This window comes from Dermacentor albipictus, chromosome 3 (assembly GCF_038994185.2).
Source record: "Dermacentor albipictus isolate Rhodes 1998 colony chromosome 3, USDA_Dalb.pri_finalv2, whole genome shotgun sequence".
In the NCBI taxonomy this organism is placed as follows: domain Eukaryota; kingdom Metazoa; phylum Arthropoda; class Arachnida; order Ixodida; family Ixodidae; genus Dermacentor; species Dermacentor albipictus.
Window position 1 is genome coordinate 5,162,164 of NC_091823.1, and position 25,533 is coordinate 5,187,696.

Sequence of the window (25,533 nt, forward strand, 5' to 3'; positions counted from 1 at the left end):
AGACACCGCAGAAAACGCCCGGACAACGCCCGAACTGTAGCAGACGACAGGCGCGAGTCCTTGCCCTGACGTCGTGCGAGCGGCGCTCGCAGCGCCCCTGTAGTTCGTTCTCGGGGCTAATAGGCTGCGGCGAACTCGCAGGGTAGTCGGCGTGGTCTGTGAGAAGTGACGAGCTTTTTCGCACTCGCAACAGGGCAAAAAAAAGCGCTAATCGACGCAGAACTCGGGCTAGAAACGTGCTTCGCTACAGCCAGGGCTCAATACTAGCCAAGCTGGTATAACGTTTCGCGCACCGCCACCAGGCGCCGCTACTATACCTCAAACTCCAGCGCAAGACGCCTATTTCTCTATGGATAGGGCCAATGGTGATCACGTGCTGGGCCAACGCCTCCTATAGCTATATGCCTGGAACGTCGCTCTCTTTTCCATAGGGAGCTCTCTGCCGAGTTTTGCGACCATGCGCCGCGGGACGGCGCGTGCCACCGTACTAAAGTGTAACCGTACCGGTCCCCATGGCAACCACTGCCGCCGCCGCCGAAAGCTCACGACGCGCCAGCCACTTGGCTGCCGACGTCGCTCCCGGTTGGCTCCCGGTAGCCGCGCCACCGGCGTGTTTACAAGGGCTGGCCGCAAGAGGCGCTCGCCACCGTACCAAAAGGAGGAGAGTACAGGCGAGGGAAGGGCAGCGCGTTTGCGGCTCACGGTCCAGGCATAGTACATTATAGGAGGCGTTGGCTGGGCTGATAGGTTTGGCTATGCTCTCTCCTAACGTTTTTCCTGCTCCACGGTTTTGAGTTGGAGCTGCTTGTGCCAGGGGCCGTAGTTGTGCATTTAATTTAGCAAGTTCTGCGTTTAGCCGCTTGGTTTTTAAGTTTAGTGCCTTTGTGTTCCTCCGCTGGTGGAAATGTGCTCCGCGAACCTTGTTTTATAATGGTATGCTGGCTTGTAAATGTTGACGATGATTGCGCTTGACAGAATCGTGTTGTTGATATGCACGTCATCGGCGTCTTGCTCGACTAAACCGATGTAAACGTCTGCTGATCATATTCGAAGGGGTTCTTTCCGCATTCAGAATGTAGAAAGGTTCGTCTTCGTATGTTGTAACATTTAGTACAATGCTCCATTTCCGCGGTATGCATGACATGACCCGGGAGCCGGAGGGTGCTCGCCTTTTCTATTGTGCAGAATATCGACCATTGGCTTACTGGAAAGCACACTTCGCTTGCGGGGATTTTAGTTGCTGCAGTGCCTCGTGACTGCCCAGAGACACCTTCCACTGGAAACTACTTGGTCCCGTGCCAATTTGTGCGCTGTTGAAACACTAAACAAAGTCACTACCGCCTGAGAATATGCCGGTAACCCTGTTCGCTCGCGTCGTCGTTATAACATATTGGTATCTGTGCGTTGATGTCTGAAAGCGTTAGGGTATGAGGCCGACTTCCAGGGGGAAAAAAAAAAGAAAGGATATATTACGAATGCAGATTACGAGTCTATGTTAGCGAGCACGCTTCTTTAGGTATACGGCAGTCTGAAGTGTGTGTAAAGCTTTTTACTAGAAAATGAATAAGTGTGGTCCTCACGCCAGCACCCATAGCATTATTTTGCCTCGTCACAACCAAATAATTTTTAACGGCAAAATAGGTAAGCCCTTAAACTGCAATGAACCAAAACTAATCAGATCAAGTGAATCCTCGGAGCTCAGTGATTCAATAAACAAAACATATGACTGCCATGCTACAAGAAAGAGCCATATCAAAACTTGTTGCAAATTTTGCTTGTGGTTCATTACACAATTTATCAGGAAACAAGTTATGCTTGTTCATATATGGAAGAACTGCAAAAAAAAGTTTTGAGAAAACCAACTAAAAAGATTTCAACGAAATGCGTTGCACACAAAAGACCTTCACGAAAGCTAAAATCCCCTGTATTTGTAGCTTGTTTCTTCCCGAGTCTTGTTCTTGTCTGCTGTTGCCAGTGTGGCACCTCGTTTTTTTTTTTTTTTTCCTAGCTTGTTTTGCAACCTTAGTACTGTGATCAGCACTGGTGATTATTTGTAAGGCAAGCTCATTGTGTACAGACCAAGTACTATAGCAACTTGGTTTAGGATGTCAGCTGTGCCTCTGTTGCTGTTGTTTAAACGACATATAGCATCATACGAAGCAAACTTGATGGTCAAAAGGTTGGCATGGGTGTCCTTGGGTCCCCTTTGCCAAATCATGCCATGTAGCAACTCTCCTTGTGAGAGTTAATGTTTGGTAAAGACATGCTGAAAATGCCCTCAAAGCAGTATTGTTTTCACTTACTATTACTGGGAAGTAACAAACTAAATAAAAACCACAGAATTTAGGCACTTTTGTTTCACACAAAACAGACACTTTGAGATTTGGTTTCACAAAAAACATAGGATGAAGTTTTTTTCTGTTAAGAGTCCCACGAATAATTGCACATATAACAAAAAAATAAATTGCCATGTAAAGAAAATTGAGTTTTCAAGTTGGCCTTGTACATTAATGGTGCCTTGCAGGAACACAGGGACAAAATGGGTGGCTCATCAACTGGTGTGCGCTTCTCCAGTTCGCCACTGCCGTTGCCAACGCCCAACCACCTCGAGAAGCGCAGTGCTAAGGACAAAGGATCCAAGTTTCTGAGGCGCCTGGTTCATGTGCGACACATGGACTTCCAGTTTGCCATGTGGCAAATGCTCTACCTTTTCGTTTCCCCACAAAAAGTGTGAGCGTTGAACTTAGCAGCACTTGTTGACCACCCTGCTAAAATCCCTTTGGGTATTGCAGTATCTGTAAATAATTGCTCTAGAAAAAATACGAGCCAACAAATCTTGTGTGATTTGCCATTACAAACCACCAAATGTGCACATCTGGGAAAATTGCTGCTTTACTGAATGATCATGCTATGTCATTGCTTTTGCCATTGGCTCCCAATTAGTATGACTCATTATAACTGACGCACAAAAAGCAAACAGTGACTAGGACACAGTGTGTTTATGTCATTCTCTGCTTGTGTTCTCATTCCTTTTGCATGTAAGCAATAATGAATCCGTTCCGACTTGCCAAGTTGCAGCCCTTCTATATCAATGGTCTCAAACTCGTCTCTGACACCGGGTCGCATCCAGCCAACGTAGCTCCTCGAGGGCCACATCGCTGGGCACCCTTGCCCATTTTCTGCCCCCCTCCTTTTGCAGTCATCATCATCAGCAGCAGCCTGGTTATGCCCACTGCAGGGCAAAGGCCTCTCTCATACTTATCCAACTACCCCGGTCATGTACTAATTGTGGCCATGTTGTCCCTGCAAACTTCTTAATCTCATCCGCCCACCTAACTTTCTGCCGCCCCCTGCTACGCTTCCCTTCCCTTGGAATCCAGTCCGTAACCCTTAATGACCATCGGTTATTTTCCTTCCTCATTACATGTCCTGCCCATGCCCATTTCTTTTTCTTGATTTCAACTAAGATGTCATTAACGCACGCTTGTTCCTTCACCAAATCTGCTCTTTTCTTATCCCTTAACGTTACACCTATCATTCTTCTTTCCATAGCTCGTTGCATCGTCCTCAATTTAAGTAGAACCCTTTTCATAAGCCTCCAGGTTTCTGCCCCGTACGTGAGTACTGGTAAGACACAGCTGTCATACACTTTTCTCTTGAGGGATAATGGCAACCTGCTGTTCATGATCTGAGAATGCCTGCCAAATGCACCCTAGCCCATTTTGCAGTGCTTGCTGCAAACACACAAAAATTCTTGCCAAGCATTTGGCACATGGGAGAGGGAGCTGACACTGCTTGCAAATGGGTCAGTGCAGTTGTAACAAGGAAATGGGGCAACATCAGAGGGAAAAAGAGGAGGTGCATTGTTCACTGGGGTGCGTGTTTGAGGCGCCCATTCTATATATAGTGTGACTTGCAGGTGTGCCGTACTGATGTAGCAAGAAAAGGTGGCACTTGCGGAGTCGCAGAGAGGCTATAGCTATACTCTGTTTAATACGTAGTAGGCAACGCTGCAAAAGCTAGTGGGATTTTCTCGCAGCTTGTCCATGCCATATATACATTTTGTGTGAGGGCCACACTTCTATTTTTGCAATCTTCATAAGGAGCGGCCTTTACACCGAGGCAGGTGCCATGTTGGTCCAATTTTCTGGGCTGTGCATAATCCCCATCATTCTTTTGTGCCAAAAGAATTAATTTTATTTATTTATCTTTATTTTTCATATACCCACAGTGCCTCTCAGCATTACAGTGGGGGGGTTTACATTCACAGGAAATTAAAGCAGGTAAACATGACATGGAGTTTACATCACTATTTAGATTACGCTTATTTATAGGCTTACACAGAGCGTGCCAATAAGAAAAGGAACACAAACAGATTTACTCGTTCAGCACATTTTGTGAAAAAAAAAACGCAGCATGAGCACAGTGTAACCACAGCCTAAAAAAAGAAACCAAGAGGGTTTTATGGTTACAACTTCTGGCGTAAAAATGAAACTCGTGTTACTCGCTCGCTTCGATTTCGCTCGCTTCGTATCACGTCACAGGAGAACATAGATGATGGCATTTAAAGAAGTAAATAGATTCTTTAGAAGTGGCCATCACCACATCTGAAGGTAACTTATTCCATTTCGTGGGAAAAATGAGCTAGCATAGGTGGTCGTCCTACTTTTGCATTCTCAAATTTTATGTTGGTGATCAAGTCGTTCAGAAGTATAATAAGGAGGAAAAATGTATTGCGCTTGTTGGATACCGGTTTGTGAGGCATAAATACTATACAAAAATTTTAAGTGTAGATGTTCGAGTGGCTCCTAATGGAATATTTCCATTAAATATGACATGCTCACTCTCAACTAGTTGTCTTAGCCAGGACATACCGGGCAGTCACATTTAGAACTTTTTCAAGTTTGTTGTTATATAGGGACAGTCCCTGGATCCAATATCGATAGTACATATTATTTGTACAAAGATTCTAGTGATCTGGAGGCCCTGAGACATTATAATAAACATGTTTTGTCCTAGACAATAAAGGTGTAAAATAGACTCCTAGGCATTTATACTCAGTAGATGTTGGTAATACTGTACTAGACACTACATAAAATGAATTAGTTTGTATTAATATCTTGGAAAACTTCATATTACTCTTTCATTCTTTTAAGAATTAGTTTCATACCCCATTGTATACGCAATGAGTAAATGGTGTCCAGGTCATTTTGATGACTGGCAGTCATCATCATTGCATATTTGTCTGTATGAGATAGAATCATCTGCAAACATCCTTATACATGATGTTACCTAAGTACTGATGTCGTTGATGTACAAAAGAAATAATGGCCTGGGGACCAATCCTGAAGTCCACACCACGCATACGCTTTGAGACACGAGCCCACGCATGCACAGACAGGGCGGCACGGCTCGCATGCGTCGAAATGCGGCTCTCTGTTATTAAGCGCTTGGGCTGCCTCGCAGTGGCGTGCCTGGCTACGCAACTACAGCACGGTACATTCAACTCTCAGTGAGGCAGATTTATGTCATGTGAGAAAGTGCTTTTTCTTTCCTTTTTGTGTTGATCTAACCACTCTAAAGATATAACAGTTACCTTTATAGATATTGAAGCATTTTGAAACACTCAGTAACAAAGTATCAAGTGGCGCCTTCGAAGGTGTCTGTGAGTGAGCCCAGTGAACGCGTGCTGTCGCATGCATGGGAGCCTGTCTTGTGTATGCAAACCACCATTCCTCGTGAGAGGCGGTAGGTGCAAGGTGCGTAGACACGAGCTTGCATACGTCTGCAAACGTATGTGTGGTCTGAGTATTATAATACTCCTAATAAAACATCGGCATCTAATTATGCCCTATCAACAACACCATACTGCTGTCTCTAATGCATGTATGTGGATATTTAAGACACAACCAGAGGATCAACATTGTAACTAGGCAATTCTAACAGCAAAGCATGAGGTACTACATCAAAAGCTTTCTTAAAATCAAGGAAGATACTATGCACAGGTGTATGATTGTCTAATGCAAAAGCCAAATCACAAACAAACTGTGTTGGTTGTGTAACACAGGAACATTTTTTCCAAGAGCCATGTTGACTTGAGCTGAGCAGGGAATGTTGTGTGATACGCTGCATAGTGGATGAGTATAAAACATGCTCTAGGATGTTACAACAAACATTTGTTAGAGATAGTGCATGGCAGATATGTTCTGCAGACCTAATTTATGAATAGGCACAACAGTAGGTTTTTATCAAAAGGAAGAGACCCATCGTTTAATGATTTCTTGAAAATAATCTTTAGATACGGTAATACTGACATTGTACAAGCTTTCAAGAATGCATTCATTAACCTGTCAGGACCAGTAGCTGCTGACTCATCTAATCTTTAAGCAGTACTTCAACCACATGGCCATCAACAAAAATTTCCTGCACGAGAAGTACTTTGTGTAGAGTAGGCTTGTCTAGTATGGTATTGGCTAGTGGTAGAGAAGACACCGATTTAAAGTATGTGTTGAAACATTCGGCTTTTTCTGCTGGCTTTTTAATGGTAACATTATCTATAACCAAATCTGGAATAGACATAGTGTCTTTTCTATCTTTCTTGACAATCTTCCACAGCTCTTTTGGATTTAGATTTTAAATTTAAATTATGGGGCCTTACGTGCCAAAACCACGATCTGATTATGAGGCATGGTGTAGTGGGGGACTCCGGAAATTTGGACCACCTAGGGTTCTTTAACATGCACCTAAATCTAAATACATGGGTGTTTTCGCATTTCGTCCCCATCAAAATGCGGCCAACGTAGCCGGGATTTGATCCCGTGACCTCATGCTTAGCAGCCCAACACCACAGCCACCAAGCAACCACGGCAGGTCGAATGCTGCGGTCATTGAGCGTGATGTGTTCGTGTTTGCCCGTGCACGCTGACACCTTGCTTTCATGACACCATTTTGTCCCATTCCTGGCAGAAAATGGAAAGAAAAAAAAAACATGATTTAGCATGTTCAATTGCAAGTTTACTTCACCAGTTTATTAAAGTTTGCTGTCGACGCATTTGTTTTGACCGCTGGATATGGTCTGTTTTTCTGCTGTGTCAGCCTATGCAATTTTTTTGTAAACCATGGTTTATGCCAACTATGTTTCCATGTGAATTATCCAGGATGGGACAAAGCAACTTATTAGAGGAAATATTTTATTCTTAAACATGTCTAAAGCTCGTCAACATTACAAGATTCTGCATGGTTTCAGAGGTCACAAAATATGCATCCAAGGCTGCATATATTGCCGATATTTTGCCTTTTCTATAAGTATAAATTTATTGTACACTACTGCTATTAATTTTCGCATACCCAAAGTTCATTTCCGTGTGTACAGCATTGTGATCATTAATTCGCGGAATTATTTTAGTTGAGAGCACAAGATCCGTTTTATCACTCAGAAAAAGGTAGAGATTACGATTTTCGTGGGTGGGTTCAAGTACGGTCTGTGACAGTCTGAGCAAATATATAAAATATGCCATTTGAGTATTTAAGGCACTGGTTGTAGCTGAAAAATGTGGCTGCTGGCACCAATTGAAATGAGAGAGGTTAAAATCGACTCCTAGAACAATGCAATTGGTATCATTTGTTTCCATTACACTTGTAAGCTGTGAAAAAGCATCACTCGAACTTGATGGTGGTTGAATAAAAGAGCACACTGGCAGCTTTTTCTTACACATTTAAGCCGGCACCAGACAGCTTTGTATGAACTGTGTGCTACGTGCAACAAGAATAAGCACGCCTTGTGCCTATTTTGATCCCTTCTATAGTAGATAAAGGCACCGGGAAAGGCGTCGTTATTTGCAACATCATTTTTTAACCATGACTCCATATCAATGACAACAGACAGTTTTACCATGCGGAGAAGACTGTCAGAGTCATCCGTTTAGTTTTTAATGCTTCAGCAAATAACTATAAGGAAGAAAAAGGTTTCCTGTGACTTATTCTTTCGTCATTTGACCTGCACTACTTGACTTGTCGAATCGTCGTAAAAATGAATGATGTCTTGTATTTAAATGATGATTTGCTGCAAGTGATGTTTTCAATTGCGTTCATAATGTTTGTTAATTTGTACACGCATGTACACCACGTGCCTGGTTTCTGTCTAGTCTCAACCACAGTTGACACTGCTCAGTTTCGGCTCGGCATCACACTGATGGATACAGTCATGTCTTGTGCTATCCATGGCACTAGATATGGCTAAAGATTTTTACAACAATCTCTGAATACACCACACTGGCTATTTCAAAATAGGGTGTGCACTTCTTTTTTTCTGCCCCACCTAACTTCAGGCTGCGAATTTGTAGGTGTGACTCTTGTGAAAGTGCTTTTCATACTAGAGCGTGTACAGTAGCTATGCATCATGTAATTTGACGTAACATTAAGTCTCATTCTTTTGTGTCACAAGATTTCACATAATTATTTCATAGAAGGCATCGCAGATCTCAAGCCGTTCACCACTGAACAAAACAAGTGACTCGTTCTTGCAACCTATGGATGCCGTGCACCACTTGCATTCGAGATCAAAAACAGCATGTGGTATACTGGAAGCGCAAAGGTGCACAAATAATATGCAATTTCCATAAATTGTACCTGTAAAATGCATGTAGGTAGTTATATTCCATAAAAAAGAACATCACATATGAAAAACAAGTGCACTGCATAACGCGCTGAGTGGGTCTACTAATGCTGTACTACATTAGTGCTGTACTACTAATGTCACTTCTGCAGCGTTGCATGCTATGCATGAAACAGGGTAGCTTCAGTTGCCTCTATTCCATGGCTGAATGAGGTGCAGTGATTTTAAAAATGAAGCAAGGAGAAAAGAAACGGCAGATACATGAGGGAACACACAACATAGACTCAGTCTATCAAATAGTCCCATTGTCAATAAACGGCAGTCTGGTGCATTTAAACTTTGCAGCATGGATGTAAATTGAGAACGGCATGTTGGAATTCTGTGTAGTCTGTTTCACCATAAATTGGTGAACTACAAAACTGGCGGGCAATGAGAGCCAATGAACTCCGCGTTCAGCCATGTGATCAATTGCTGCATCATGTCTGAGCAGCACAAAAGGCTTCAAAGCAAAATAGGCATTTCAGGTTCCACAGACGCAGCCACATTTTGTGCCTTGTGGGACTGTTCAGCAGCACAAAAGGCTTCAAAGCAAAATGGGCATTTCAGGTTCCACAGACGCAGCCACATTTTGTGCCTTGTGGGACTGTTCATGAACCATCTTGTAGTTATTGATCCTCTCTAGCCCCACTGGATGTATACCACTTTCTTTTTTGTAAAGCTGTTGCAGCAGCATCTTGGGTGCTTGTCAGCAGCTCAGATATCTTAAGCTTTATGAAGGCAGATGGTAAGTGCCTGAACAGGGTGGCCAAATATCTTGGCTGAGCTGTTTTGAAGAATACACTTATTGCCAGTAGCAAGTTACTCTTTTCAACATAGTTCCTTGCTTTTATTGAGATAAACTTGTTTAGGCCATATTGTCATACAAGGCTTTCCTTTGTTTGGAGTATCGGTGCTCACAGCTTTCCCATGAGATAAGGTGAAAATCCTTGAGATAGAATATAGATAGCAAATACAGTCGAATCTTGATATTTTGAACTTTAAGGGGCCCGAATATCATGCACCATAGCACAATGCACGGATGGTGCGAGTCGTGAAATATTACGGCGTGCAAGTACACACCGAGCGAGGACCACAAAACTGCCCATGCCGGTCAATGCTTGCTTCCTTGATAATGCCTGAAAATGAAACTTCAAGGAGCGAACTAAGCTGGCGCTGGGCCGGTGGTGCTGGTGGCGCCAGTGCCGGCGCGGAGGCGGGCACTCGTGGAGACCGTCAGAGATGAGGGAGTTTGGAGGGAGCTGAGGGCGAGAAGGGAGCGTAGTTGCAAGGAAGCGGATTTGCTGTCCTGCCAGCTAGCTGGATGGCACTAATTACCTCTGCCACCTACTGCCACTGAAGCAACCGAGTTGCCAAGGCCAGGACTGGGCCTCTGCTGCTGCTTCTCTCTGCGTGCTCACATATTTTTTTCCTTCGTCTAGTGACAGATCGGCGCTGTGCTTACCTTCTTTGTCCTGCATTCTTAATGGAGTCATGTCTTCCCAAGATGACGAAGTCGTTGCCACTGATCATAATCATGTTGTTGTGCTCCCTTTTGTCACAGTGTCGCCACCTTCAAAAGGCAAAGTGAATGAGGTACTGGGTGTCACCTTCACGTCCTTGTATTCAGGGTCTGTCTTGCCATACAGAATTGGATATGGCACACTGTCTCCAACAACCTTTCCATTGGGATATCTCGGTTTAGATGCGTCGTTGTAAAAAACAAGTGCGAACGAGACCAACCAAGCAGACGAAAACAAGCGTGAGCGAGAGCTTACGCAAGCAGATGATAGTGCGAAACAAGCGGTCTGGCTGAACCACACACGAGTACAAATAGAGCGGTCGGGTGGGTCCGCATGATGCCAGTTTCCCGCGCATGTGTCACTGTAGGGGCCACTGTTATTGGGCTCCTTCGCTCGCAGCTCACTTGCCATCGCGGCGAGCCATGAAAGATCGGCCCATGACCAGTCCTTCTTGCGGCGTGTGTTTTGCCACTAGTGTGGCTGGGGCATTACAGCACGACGCAGAAACATCGACCTTGCCCTTTGAGAGAAGGTGAAATTTCTTCCACGGTCTTCTTTCTTTTGTTTGCAGCATTGAAGGGTTTCTCCTAAGCCTTTCCTCTATGGCGAGGTCGGAGCAATGTTGGTCGGAGGCGCTGCCGCGTGATTCAGCACGCTGCTGAGAGCATTGTCGGAGCGCAGTCTGTTAGAATTAACTGTCACAAGTGCTTGCAAATTCGAATTACCAGCTGTTTTCACCCATTGGAATACACAATTTTGACGGGACCACGGCGTCAGTTCGAATTAATGAGATTCGACTGTACAATAAAGTGGGCTTCAGAATGGGAGAAAGCAGTTCTGTAACCGCTCAATCAACTGCTTTCATGCATGTTATTCAAATAAGAAGTTTGGCCATCATGGAGGGCAGTTTCTCACCATAACATATTGCATCATTTGTTTTTGGCCACCCAGAAATTTTCACTTGTCACCTAAAATTTTGTGTAGTGGTTTCCATTGGTTACTGCGATTGCATAACAACATGGCAGTGTCCAGGCCACCTTCTTTGATCCAAATTTGCCTGGGCTACTTGTTCCCAGTGAAATAAATTGTAAAATAAAATAAAATAAAACAGGATAACTAATATATATATATATATAATGAACTGTGCAATAAGTCGCAAAAGCAGCCTTCATTTGGTTTTTTCTCACATTCGGGACAATCTATGAGCTGGTTTTTATTATTATTATTATTATTATTATTATTATTATTATTATTATTATTATTATTATTATGGAAATCAGCAGTTTGTTTCAATGCTGTTAGGCGTGATACACCACAAAAGTGTTTTGATTTCTACCTTCCTCATGGCACCACAGCGCTTGATGCTCAAAGAAAACATACAGAATGACTTAGTGCAATAAATTACTATCATATCCAATGGTTTAATACACAGTATAAGTATAATAAGCACAAAATGGAAAGATGTGTGGCATTTGCCCATTTCAACAGAGATGCTCATGATCACCCCTCTAGTCGCATGGTGATGCTGAACACTTGTTTACGGTGTTCAGGTGTACTATTAAAACAAGATCTTAGCACACACTAGGTAAAATGTTAATCTCAAAGCACATTCGCTATTTTTGATCATCGTGCAATTGTAGTTAATTGGATAACAGCGTAAATTTATCACTGCTTCTTTTCGCAGTGTCGGGTCATGTGGTTGCCGCACACTGCAACAGAGCAGTGCGACAGGATCCGCCTGTTGCTGTCACTTGAATGTTGCATGCGGTAGTTGCCTTTTAGGAATAAAGTGTAGGAGGAGTTTGGCCCACGTCCATGAAATTACTTTTACTAGCGTGGTTGCAAAACTGTGCAAAAGTCAATTTAATAAAAACAATCAATAAATATTTTATTTTCCCTGTGCTTTCATTGGCTTCGTTATCTGTTTCCTTCATGTATGAGTTGCATTTTGCAGCCACTGAAAAACGGGCAGCCAATGTTTGGACACAGGCAGGGTGGTTGGGCACATTCAGACACACTGGGTGAGCCTAGTTTATATATATATAGACACAAAATATGTGCTCTTTCTACACTACCACAACTGCCATAGGTTCAGCTTAGTGAGCCACAGGGCCAATTTAGTTGCCACTACACATACCAAGTCTTTGAAGCGCACCCACCAATTCACCAGCAGAAAAACAGTCAAAGGGGAGGGTTATTTATACTCGCCCTTTGGTGACACCCAACACGGTAAAAATGCCTAGTAAAGGGTGACACAGGAAGCAAAAGCCCCCACTGTGAGGGTTGCTCATATCTTCGGAAGAAAAGCTCCAGATTACACATGGGAGAAAGGCTCCTTGTAGCTGTGCTGTGTACTATCAAGATTGCCAAAGGGTAGGGCTCTGAAAGCATAGGTGTGGTACTGTTCATCAGTGTTTGCCTGCAACGAGTGTGGCGCAAAGTAATAAGACCATGCACAAGCACCTGGCACTGTGCTTCGGCCTAGCGTTCAGAAAGGAGCTATGTGAGGTGTGTATTTGCTGTCGGTGGAAGACACCAAAGACGAGCTCAAGTACAAGCAATTCCTCAAAGAGTTATCGGATGAGATAAAAAGATGTACGCACTGTGCCAGAGAAGGTCTCCGCTGAGCTTGCGGCTGAGCTTGTGTTTTGACAAGAAAAGCAAGGGCATGGTTGTAAAAAATAATGCAGTGAAGCGTGCTCTCTACGGCTGAGCAACGGCCTGATCGTCGCCTTGTTTTGATGTGAGTGTAGAAGGAAGAGGAATTAAAGTGAACACTGGCATCGGGCCATTGCAATCCCCGCAAGCATCACTGACACTGCAGAACAACCTTAAATCTTGACTGTTTCAGACAGTGGATTTTCAAGGTTTTCAGGAAAATGTACCACTTTTGTGCCAACTTGCAGGATGCTGTACAGTGTGGCTTGTCTTTTCTCTGGAAATTTAGTCATGTGCATATGTGCATCGAAACATGCTACAGCACGGACAGTTGAAGAAATTGTGTCAAGCGAAAAATCAACCGTTTGGTGTTCACCACATTTCATTGCTCAGGTGATTTAGGAAAGCTCCGTTTTTAACAGGATCGTTCACTTCACTTGACACCTGCATGGCTTAACATTAATGGCACTTCTTTTTTACCCCCAGGTACCGCAACTTTCAGTACAGAAAACGTGAGCATGAGCTTTCCCCTGATTTCGCATGAGTCTTGTTAAAGTTGCTGCTTTACTGTGCTCGTGCTTTGGCCATTTACAGAGACAAAGGACCAGTTTGCCAGGGACGATCCTGCATTTCTGGTGTTACTTGGACTGTGGCTTGTTGGTGCGGCACCATTTCTTGTATATCTGTGTGTGACTAACTTACCTTTACAATATGTATTATATTTACAAAGATATAATGCAAGCTAACTTGCAGCCTAAATATTTACATCAAGCTTTGCACTTGAATCTTGTTATAACAAAGTCAAAGGAACACTCAGATGTAGTTGTATATAACCTCAGCCGCAAATATTTTTCTATAGTTGGCATAGTTCAAATCATGTTGGCGATCTATCCAATCGCTTGATAACCACGTCTGCATTGAAAAATATTCACTGACAGATATTTTGGATGCCTGCTTTTTCGGGCATTCTCTTTTACTCGGTTTCTTTAACAGAACCATCACGTGTACACAGCTGGTGACAAAGACAACTGAAATCATGGTCTACATGCTGCATTCCGTCTGATCGCAATCCACGTATACAGGCATCGCAGATATTGTTGTCGTGCACCATTTAATTTGCCCACTAAGCCTGAGTGTTGTGTTATGTGCATAAGCTAAATCACAAAGCAGCCACGTAGTAACTTTTGATCTCTGGCTCACCGTCTGGGGTAGCAAAATAATTAAAAAGTGCCGATGTCATGCTTAAAAAACCCGGGTAAGGCTGGAGATGGAAATTCAAGGCGATGAGCAGAACGAGAACAAGGTGAAAGCAGGAGCCAACGTTTCAACAAGTGGACTTGTCTTCTTCAAGGCAGTATATGCTTTACTCGCCACAGTATATATAGGCGGGGTTGAGCAAAATGAAAACAAGGTGAAACCAGGAGCCAACGTTTCGACAAGTGGACTTGTCTTCTTCAAGGCGGCATGTGCTTTTCTCGCCACAGTATATATAGGTGGCGAGGAAAGCATATGTCACGGGTTCAATCCCAGCTGCAGCAACCACATTCTGATGTGCAATGCAATAACACTCGTGTACCGTGCATTGGGTGCGCACCCCAGGTGGTCAAAATTAATCCAGAGTCCCCCAACTATGGCACACCTTATAATCAAATTATGACTTTGGCACATAAAACCTCAGAATTTAACATTTTTTAAGCTTTAGAAATAATGCGTTGTTTGACTTTCCTACTGTGCATCGACTGCACTGTGAGATGTAGTGTTGAGGGGGATGATGCTTGGTGTTTTGCCAGACAGCACGAGATGCACAACTTTTGCAATGCGATGCATGGCAAGATCCAAGATTTTGGAAATTGACTATGCACTACAGAATGGCCAGTTCTTGCCTGATAAAAAATAATTTCTTGTATCAGCAGGTAAGAAAGTTTCGCTTCACTTCTGTGGGGCTTTGCAGAATAAGTTCATTTTGTTTGTAATATTCATTGTTTCATCATATCCTACTTCATTATAACAAGGTTCAGCTGTAAATAGGACTTCTTAAAATTTTTTTTTGTGATATTTGGTAGAAATTCAACACATTTTACTAATATAGAGACTACACTGTGGCTTGAAAGCATATAAAATTGGCCCAGATACAATAATAATAATACAATACAATAATGACAGTCACAACTACAGAATTTTGTACTTTGTTTTGGCATTGTTACTTGTGAACTATGGTGTAGCTGTGCAAATGAGATGCACTTGAAGATGTGATGTTTAGCAAGGTATCGTCAGTATTACAAATAAAACAGCATGCTAACTCCTCTGCTTCTTTTTCTCTTCTGATCACAGCCTCATCAGTGGGATTTGTGTTGATCCTACACATCAGCTTCTTGGGCTTCCTGAAGTTTCTTCTGTGGGTCATATTTATTGACTGCATTGGCATGGGTGTCCTTGTGGCTACTGCACTATGGTAAGCGTCAGTGCCTCTGCATATGCTTGGCTCATGTTATTTGCGTGGGCACCTTTTTTGGAAGGGCTGCTCACCAGGCCACCATTGTGAATTTTGGTTATATGCTGGAAGTTGTAAAAGGCAGTCTAGGGATCATATTACCGAAATAAATTTTCAGATTGGTTTATTGGAGGAGATAAAACAAGCAATTGAATGCCCTGAGACCAGACTGGCAGAAAGCAAGCTTGACTGCAAACAAAGGCACTTTCTTCCTTTGCCTCAATTAGCGTCCGTAACAGTGTTTCTTCCTTGCTTTCTCCTGTACTTGAGTCGAGTGACTGCCTCACTTTCACGTAACATGCCTGTCTCCTTTTCTTCTCTTGTTTTGCTGCGCGGCACATTTCCGGTCGCGGCATTAAGCGTAGAACATTAGATGATTTACCGAAGTCACTTGCCTTGGTGGGTGAAGTTGCGTGTGACCTTGACTCTCTGGCTCGAAGCGGAGCTTCCTCGTGAGAAAGGACGCATAACATTTGATTTGAAATTTCAGCTGTTTTCGTGCCACATGGCGATGTAATCCTTGGCAAAAACAATCATCAGCGCGTGATGTATGTGCTGCACTTGTCTGCTTAAAGTTACCAAACCTAGTGAGGGGCCCTTTAACAACTACAAGTAGCTCTTGCTCTACATTAGCTCTACATCAGTGGCCCTGCTAATGCACTGCCTCAAGATTTTGACATTATGTTTGTAATGTCTGTACAGTGTTCAGAAGAGTACTGACCACCCCAGGCTCGAGCTTAGCGAGCCATGGGGCTACATCAGCCATCAGCTTGTGCAATCTGATGTGCTGCAGCACACACGCACTCAGCCTCCAAAGTGCTCTGAGCTCTGCACCACAAGAAATGTAATAGTGCCCGAGTTTTCAAAGGACAGATTTGTTTGCACCATGATCTCTCATGACACCCGACACTATATAAATGCCTGGTCCTGGGAAGCAAATACTCCCCGCTCACCAAGGGGGACATGCAGACTGGGCACCGCTAGCAGGTTGCCCCAGTAGGAATGCTCCCTGTGGCTGTGCTGTCGCAGTGACCAGTCAGGAGAGCTAGTGTTTGTTTGCCCTTCATAAGTACAGCCCAGCATCCATGCATGAGCACTAGGTACAGCTCTTTGTGTTTGAAAAGGAGTAACGCAAGGCATGCACATGAGGAAGGTGCCATAGGATAGCTCAATCCTGAGCAATATCCAAAGGTGCCGTTGGACGAAAGGAAAACATGTAGGCACCTTGTGCTGTTCCAGTGAAGTCTCTTCCCTGGCGTTTGCTTTCACAGCCACACCATGCATGAGTGGAAGAGTGAGGGCATGAATAAAAGCACAATGGAGGCTGGACCTTCAGAGGTGGAGTGACAGCTGAGCAGCCATAATCCAATCTTTTTACACAAGCTTAATTGAGGATGTGTATGTGCATTTTAAAGGGATTGTCTACCTCTCGGAGCATGTCTTTGGAATGTAGTGGGAATGAGACGCTTGTGTGTCGTATTGACAGAAACGAGCATGCTTATATCCCATAAACAAGGAACTATATTTTTAATTTGGCTCTGAAAGCTGGGCATTAATGACATGTGGCATTGATCGATGGTGGAACAGTGCAACCAGTCTCTCTACTGTAACTTAACCAAAAAGTCTAGTGGGGAGAGTTACGTTGCTTGTAGACAATACTGCATTGCCTGAAATTGTATTTTATGCTCTTCTGCTAACTTTTCTTTGAGTCAGAGAGTAGTTTATCTATTTTTCAGCTAATCTGTGTTAAAAAGTGGCACCACCTTGTGCAGATTAATGGAGTCACGGTGTATGGTGGTACATTGTTGCATAGCCTCCGAGGCTTCCATTGCATCCAGTAATCTGTATTGTCAGTTTCTGTACACGTATTTATGAAGAGACTGTGCAGATCAACAGGTGTTGTGTTAGAATTTTCTACTTACTTTCCAGAGAAACCACTGCATGTTTAACACTTCAAATGGCAGACTTACATTGTGCTGCAAGAAATTGTGCATTTTCACTGTTATGTCATGGCTGCATTGTTAAGGGAACGAAGTCATCTTCTCACATCAGAAGGTGTTCAGAATGAGCAGAATTCTTAATGTCGTGAAAGTATTGTTGTCTGGGACATGTATTGGCGCCACCTCACAGAAGTCTTGCTAAGTGGGCATGCCTTACATATCTCGCTTGCAATGGATGATGCTGCAGATGACGCACCTCTGCTGCTGCTGTGAGCTGCAGGTTGGGCAAAACTGGAGTAGGCGTCCATAACAGCATGTTCATTAGAAGCAAGTGGCGTCTGCTTTCAGCTCACTCAACGTGGTAGCACAGCTACTTTAAGTGACACTAAAGAGAGAGAAATAATTTGAGCTGTATTAGCTAATTCTACAATACTGTAAAAAGCTACTCTTACAGTCATTCTTGGTAAGGCACAAAAACGAAAGACAGAAGTTATACTGCCATGAAGTTCCCACACCAACTTGTCGTGACATCATGTGATGGCATCTGCGATCGGGACTAGTCAATCTTTTGTTGTGAAAGGTGGACTACATTGTAGTATGCTGAGAAAGTCAAAAACAAAACTTGGCAAGCTTCAAGAACATTTACTGAGCCACATCCAAGCAAACACACACACAAAAAAACTTTGAAATCTGACTACCAGCTTTGAAGCCTCAGCATGAAATTCAAAAAGTGCAAGTTTGACCTTCGTTTTCTCTTCCAATAGTCAACCCAATGCTGTGAAATTAATGAAATTAAACTAATTTAGTGTTTTTCCTGAGTGTCTTCAAGAAAACTGTGCTTTTTGTAGAGCGTAGGTGTCATCCAGGGGTACTAGAGCATTCTCTTCAACATCACATGTAAGTCTCTAAACAGATCAGAGAGTCAGGGTCCGTAACTGCTGTTTGTAGTAATTGAGTGTATAAGGTGCCATAGGATAGAAATACAGGGCACTTATACGCTTGATGATTAACATCAAGTGTATAAGTGCCCTGTATCTGCCTTTTGAACATCGCTATAGGAAATGACAAATAAAACTTCAGCATACTAGAAGTTACAGCTTGAGTGATATTGTGAACAAAGATTAGAAAGAACTCGGAACCCAGAACTCGTAACCCATTCCCGTGTCTATGATGACCCATGTCGGTGTGATAGATGTCCGTTGAAGAAGAGCGGTATGCATGTACTCATTGCCACACACTCGGTGACCCAAGTTGGTCCAAACGTTGGTTTCGAGCCCTGTTAACTCGGCGCAGCCCGATGCACTATGCATTTTATCACTGACTACACAGTAACCCAGGTACATGAGAAAATGGTTGCACACACATACATACATGCATGCACACATACATAAACACACACACACACACACACACATATACATAGCCCCTGGAAAGTGCGTGAAGTACCCGAAGAATGCTGATGCATTAAAGTGATAAGCTAAGAGGCAGGAAGATGGGAGTATGGTTTGCAAAGCAAACAAGTAGTTCAGATCGAGAGAAGCAGATAACCGGTAGGTCTAGGTGTGGCGAGATGCAGGTATATCATGGATGGAAATCGTTGGCCTTTGACCTGCACTGTATACAGAATACATTGATGACAATGATGTACTGAATAATGGATGCTACTTGTTAAGTGATAGTTGGGGCAGCTTTGTAAGCCCATGTTCTTGTTTGCCCAGGTTGATCAGCAACAAGTACCTGCTGAAGCCCACTTGTCGCAGTGAGGATGTCGAGTGGGGATATGCATTTGATGTGCACCTCAATGCATTCTTTCCGCCACTTGTGGTTTTGCATGTCTTCCAGCTGTTCTTCTCTCGTTGTGAGTGCAGCATTCCTCTTCACTTGTCTGCAATGTGCATGCAAGGTTCTTTAGTTTTTACTGCTTGTCTAGTTTTCAACAACTCTAGGGTAGATGCACATGTTTTTCGGAATCTTGCTCCTGTGCAACAAGGTAGACTGTAGGCACAATTTTACACATAGGTACTGTTTTTGTTCATCACATAGCTAACATTTAGGGCTTATATAAAATGTATGTGATCTCTCTCCTCTTGTTTTCTTTGTTTTCTTGTTTTTTTGTAGCAGCCTGTTGGTCCTGTGGTCTAGCCCTATGTGTCTGGACATTCTTTTTAATGGCCATCTGACTGCGTTACCTTTGCATTTAAATGAAAGCACTAAGGCCATTAAATGCAGAAAAAGGCTTCCTTTCTTTTATTTGTTATTGTGACAAGATAGAAGATCAGTAAAGCTGGTTACTAATTTCTGACTGTTAGTTAAAATTGTATAGTAATGTTTAGAACTTTACCATAAATTGTTCGCTGGCTTATTACCTCTACAAAGTGTACGTCCTTCTGAACCTTTTATTTGAGTTAATCATTCATCTGGGATCAGGCCACTTTAATGTCATCATTCAAGCTTCTCATTGCCTTCTTAATGGCTGTACAGTTGTAAGTTTCATTTGAGACCCTTCAAGAACATTTTATTTCTCTTTATGGAAGAAAAGTGGACATTTATTCTTCATGAGATAAAGAGCATAAAATGTCAAAGGTGACAGAGACTGCAGTAGATGACTGCTATGGTGGCAATCCATTTCTGCTGTACACAATAGGTGCACCTCAGAAATTAAAAAAAAAAATCTAGATGGGAACAAGAGGCCAAGAGGAAACATTATTTTGGAGGGGAATGGGGAAAGTGAACATTGCACTCTTTGTAGTTCCATAATTGTTAAGTACTTCTAAAAAATTATTGTATTCATTGAAAGGCATTGCTGTCCTCATTCGAGTTTGTTCTCACTTTTGACGAGAATTTGTTGCAGGGCCCCTTTAAGGGGAGACGCACCTCAGAGATTCATTTTCATTCATAATAAAGATAATTGCATCACTGTTATGTACAATATAGAGTTTATTCTGCTATTTTCAAGTATGATTTCATTTTCTCAGTATCTTACCAGCATATTTTTTTTGTGTCCTCTGAAAGTGGTTTCTCGTGCAAGGTTTAGGCATCGTATACCAGACCTCAGAGAGTGTTATCATCATCAGCTTGGTTACGCACACTGCAGTAAAAAGGCCTCTCCCATACTTCTCCAACTACCCTGGTCATGTACTAATTGTGGCCATGTTGTCCCTGCAGACTTCTTAATCTCATCCACCCACCTAACTTTCTGCCGCCCCCTGCGACGCTTCCCTTCCCTTGGAATCCAGTCCGTAACCCTTAATGACCATCGGTTATCTTCCCTCCTCATTACATGTCCTGCCCATGCCCATTTCTTTTTCTTGATTTCAACTAAGATGTCATCAACTCGTGTTTGTTCCCTCACCCAATCTACTCTTTTCTTATCTTTTAACGTTACACCCATCACTCTTCTTTGCATAGCTCGTTGCGTCGTCCTCAATTTAGGTAGGACCGTTTTCGTAAGCCTCCAGGTTTCTGCCCCGTACATGAGTACTGGTAAGACACAGCTGTTATACATTTTTCTCTTGAGGGATAATGGCAACCTGCTGTTCATGATCTGAGAATGCCTGCCAAATACACCCCAGCCCATTCTTTTTTCACTGCTTTTAGGCTTCTTCCGCTCTTCAGAGTTGGTTCAATTCTATCCATATTATACATCCTTATGTCAGCTGTCTTACGCTCGTTGATTAACTTGAAAAGTTCTGCCACTTCTAGCTGTAGGGTTAGAGGCTTTCATACATTGGCGTTTCTTGATCAGATCTTTCGTCTCCTGCGATAGCTTACTGGTATCCTGTATAACGGACTTACCACCGACTTCTACTGCACACTCTTTAATGATGCCCATAAGATCGTCGTTTATTCCTTCAACACTAAGGTCCTCTTCCTCAGTTAAAGCCGAATAAGTGTTCTGTAGCTTGATCCGGAATTCCTCTATTTTCCCTTTTACCGCTAACTCTGTGATCGGCTTCTTATGTACCAGTTTGTTTCGTTCCCTCCTCAAGTCTAGGCTAATTCGAGTTCTTACCATCCTATGGTCACTGCATCGCACCTTGCTGAGCAGGTACACATCTTGTATGATGCCAGGGTTAGCGCAGAGTATAAAGTCTATTTCATTTCTAATCTTGCCATTCGGGCTCCTCCACGTCCACTTTCGGCTATCCCGCTTGCGGAAGAAGGTGTTCATTGCGCATATTATTCTGTTCTGCAAACTCTACCAATAACTCTCCTCTGCTATTCCTAGAACCTATGCCATATTCCCCCACTGACTTGTCTCCAGCCTGCTTCTTGCCTACCCTAGCATTGAAGTCGCCCATCAGTATAGTGTATTTTGTTTTGACTTTACCCATCGCCGATTCCATGTCTTCATAGAAGCTTTCGACTTGCTGGTCATCATGACTGGATGTAGGGGTGTAGACCTGTATGACCTGTATTAAGTGTCACAACAAGACCTGCCACCCTCTCGTTAATGCTATAGAATTCCTGTATGTTATTAGCTATATCCTTATTAATCAGGAATCCGACTCCCAGTTCTCGTCTCTCCACTAAGCCCTGGTAGCACAGGACGTGCCTGCTTTTTAGCACTGTATATGCTTCTTTTGTCCTCCTGACCTAACTGAGCCCTATTATACAGCATCCTGTTTAATGCCCGCTAATTCCTCCAATGGCACTGCTAGACTCGCCTTACTAGATAACGCTATGGCGTTAAATATTGCCAGGTTCAGATTCCAATGGCGGCCTGTCCGGACCCAGAGATTCTTAGCACCCTTTGCTGCGTCACAGGTCTGACCGCCGCCGTGGTCAGTTGCTTCGCAGCTGCTGGGGACTGAGGGCCGGGGTTTGATTGTTGAATTCATATGGGAGGTTGTGGCCAAGTACTGCACCAGGGTGGCCAATCCTGCTCTGGTGAGGGAGTGCGTTACCGGTTCTGGTCACCGGGATCGGGCCGTACTCCAGGCCTGTTTATGCAATTTTATCAACACGTGGATTTTTTTTTTTTTTTTAATCTGGTGGAAAATTGCACGGCACGGGGATTCAAACCACGGTCCTCTTACATGCGAGGCGGATGCTCTACCTCTACGCCACCGCTGCACCCTCAGAGAGTGTTATAATATAATATACATTGCTCCTTATAGACAGCTATACGTAAATAAGCCTAAGAACTATCTTTAGCATTGTTATTAGAAGAAAAACGTTTATTTTCAACTGTATTTATGTTTCGTTAATGCAAATTTCGTTAAATGCACATTAACGAAATTGCTGCAAATTACAATAAAAGCTGGATACTTCTATTCTGCACATTGAGTGCAACAATTTTGGCACACAAAACAGTGAAAACAAAGCAAAATAAAGTTAAAAGTGCTATACATGTTTATTGCTATTGCGGATGATCAATTTGCATGAAATTTGGCCAGAATGCAGACCAGTCTTTCCCAAAGTGTAGAACTTGAAAATTATCCTCCTGCTGCATAGGTGGTACCCTGAGAACAATTGCAAGCTTCATTTTCCAGCCAGGCTTTCTTTGCTACTTTGCAATGACAAGATTTAGTTTGAGATGTCTGTTCCAGAGATTTTATTTATAATATGCCGTAGTCAAACTCTTGTAAGACTTCCTCTGAATCCTTGTGGCATTTGTTGAACTGCCGTATGGATATAGATGTGGTCATCTCCACAACAGTGTGTGAAGTAAATTTTGTTATGGGGCACAGCAACCCAATCTTGTTGAAAGACTCAGCTGCATTTCGGGGTTTGCCCTGGATACGGTGGAACAGCAGCTTTTTGCTTGTCAGTCTCTCACATGTTGGAAGCATAGCCTCTGCCTGAGCATTGGCGAGTGAGCTGGTGCCAACTCTGCCAGGGTTTGCGCTCGCTTGTTGTTCCCTGAGTAAAGCTCAGCATTTGTGCAAAAGTTGTGGTCCTGAACTTCATCCGTACAGCATGAATGGAAAAATGAAGCTCCTACAAAGAAATATTATTTTTTACCGTCATCTCCCTTTAAGAACTATATGTAACTGAAACTGTGATTTTTAATGAGTTAGTATGCATGCATTGTTATAAGCTAGAAAAGAAGCAAAACATTTATATTCAATAATTAATTTGAAGGGAAGCACTGGAATGTAATGTGCTTTTTGTGCAGTGCTTTCACACCACATCTCACTTCTGTTTGGCAACACTCTCTGGCTGATCGCGCTGGGATATTACATCTACATCACATTCCTTGGCTACAGCGGTAAGGAATGATTTTTTGAAAGCGTGGTTTACTAGTACTCAGCTGTTAATTGTCCTGCTACTGAATTGTTCAATAATTCCATATTGTGTAGGTGCTGTATATATATATATATATATATATATATATATATATATATATATGTTACATGTTTCACATAACTGCAAGCAATGTTCTTAACTGTTTATGGACGAATGTTGCCTACAAGCAACAAACCAGAAAAGAATATCTTTTTCTTGCTGAGTTTTGGTATTGAGTGCACAGCCCCTGCCTAAATGTTTTTGTCCAAGACTGAATGACAGGCAGCAAGTCTCAATGTTGGTTTAGAGCAGGAACGTAGGATGAGGAAGAAATCGAAATGTGACTTGCTCTCTTTTGAAACCACGGTCAAAGGAGACAGACTGATGCAAAATCTTTGGCTTCAGTCGTACCACACACATAATGAAAATCAAACACACTGTGCTCCTATGGTTTCCATATGACGAGAGCTGTCAGTCGTTTGGGATGCTGAGAACACTTCCAAAGCAACTGACAAGGATGACTATTGTGGCAGTTGTAATGAGTACGCAGCTTGTGGCATTGACTAGCATGATTTAGTAGCCAAGCTTTATGATAAATAATGGTGTGTTACATTCAAATATTTTCATTTTTCTAAAAGATATGGGTTGACCTATATTCTATTTATAACTTTTATTTCTCGCGGCAAGTTCAATATATAAGGGGCCAACCTATATTCATGTTTGACCTACTTCTGATTAAATATGGTAGCCATAATATAATAGCATAACCTCGACGGCTTTCGGTGGTCACTGTGCTCTGTATTTGCGACAAACTTACTGGTTGCGTGCAGTTGACACACTTTCCACACTGACATGTACAGTGCTCAGCAATTGAAATATGATAACTGGCTGACATGGCAGCCAGCCAGCACTTTTTCTTCGTACCAGTGGACCCTCACTTTCATTGCATACCTTGATAGATCAGCATGGCGTCCCCAGCACCCACCGGTGGTGTAAAAAGCGTCGGCTGTCATGGATGGGGTCGAGTATGGTGTTTGAATTGTTGAGAACTATACATTACAGCACGCATTGTGCACTTGTGTCTGCATTGGTAAATTCTTTGGAACCAATAGATGCTCCTTCTCTCTTTCAGCCCTTCCTATCCTGAAGAACACACACATCCTTCTCTATCCACTGGCCCTCCTGCTTGTTTGCTACATAGTGACTTTGGTGTGTAATATAAACCTTTGTGAGGCCCTTAATGATTTTTATGCATACAGAGTGATGTAAGGTACATCGATACTTCATGGCAGGAAGCTGTGTGCCATGTTTTGCTTTCCTTTATGGAAAATGACTTTCTGATGATTCGTCGTATGTCTGTGTGTTGAGATGGTAATTTAAAGCTGTAAAATATTTTAGTGGTGTCACACCTGCAATATGCTGTATATGTGTGCCCAGTGTTGAAATAAACTCGTGGCATCATGTGATGCAGTTTTCTCTATTTTTATCAAGCTTGCTTTCTTCTTAAAGGATTACTGACGCAAACTTTTTTCGCATTTTTGTTCGTTATTAGATAGCTGTTGACGCAGCAATCAAGGTAGGGAGCTTCACTTGCTTGTGAAAGGAAAAAAAGACACATGTAATTATGTCACCCTTTAGTGTGACAAGATGAAAATACATGCCTTCTGGAATGAAGCAGCCCACAGGTTTTTACATGGCTAGAGGAGGAGGTGGTCTAGAGGTAGTATACCAGGCGCACTGTGAACGCAGTGCCGAAAGCTGGGTGCATATGAAGGGAGAAGTCTGGTGATACCAATTGTAATTTTAGCCATGTTAACTCCTATTTTTAACATTGTTTTCTAAAAGGACCACATAATTTTTGCCACAGAAGCCACCTATCTGCAACATGAAGCTAGATAAGAAAATTTGATTGTTATTGTGTCATTTTATGCGTGCTTCTTGTTGATTGAGTATTGATCGGGGACAATGACCAAAAAAAACAATATTATAATTAAATAAGCCAGGTTTGTTAACTGCATGGCGCGAAAAGATGCAAGTGGT

At 42.8% G+C, this 25,533-nt stretch overlaps 1 protein-coding gene across 2 annotated transcripts; it reads left to right on the forward strand.

Moving 5' to 3' along the window:
- Nucleotides 1-717: 717 nt before the first annotated feature.
- On the forward strand, nucleotides 718-24,979 carry Unc50 (Unc50 RNA binding protein). Of its 2 annotated transcripts, none has more exons than XM_065454361.2 (8): nucleotides 718-933; nucleotides 2,525-2,730; nucleotides 13,318-13,343; nucleotides 13,426-13,491; nucleotides 15,163-15,283; nucleotides 18,981-19,120; nucleotides 23,384-23,476; nucleotides 24,626-24,979. In XM_065454361.2, the coding sequence occupies exons 1-8, from the start codon at nucleotides 931-933 to the stop codon at nucleotides 24,760-24,762; spliced, it is 792 nt and encodes a 263-aa protein (XP_065310433.1). In that variant the 5' UTR covers nucleotides 718-930; the 3' UTR covers nucleotides 24,763-24,979. The 2 variants fall into 2 exon arrangements, with proteins under 2 accessions (XP_065310433.1, XP_065310434.1); XM_065454362.1 differs by lacking the exon at nucleotides 718-933 and adding an exon at nucleotides 945-1,083.
- The last annotated feature ends 554 nt before the right edge of the window (nucleotides 24,980-25,533 follow it).

Coding starts and splice junctions, on each gene's coding strand:
- Unc50 (XM_065454361.2), top strand. Junction 13,344..13,425: donor CAACTTTCAGTACAGAAAAC/GTGAGCATGAGC, acceptor GGCCATTTACAG/AGACAAAGGACCAGTTTGCC. Junction 13,492..15,162: donor ACTTGGACTGTGGCTTGTTG/GTGCGGCACCAT, acceptor TTCTGATCACAG/CCTCATCAGTGGGATTTGTG.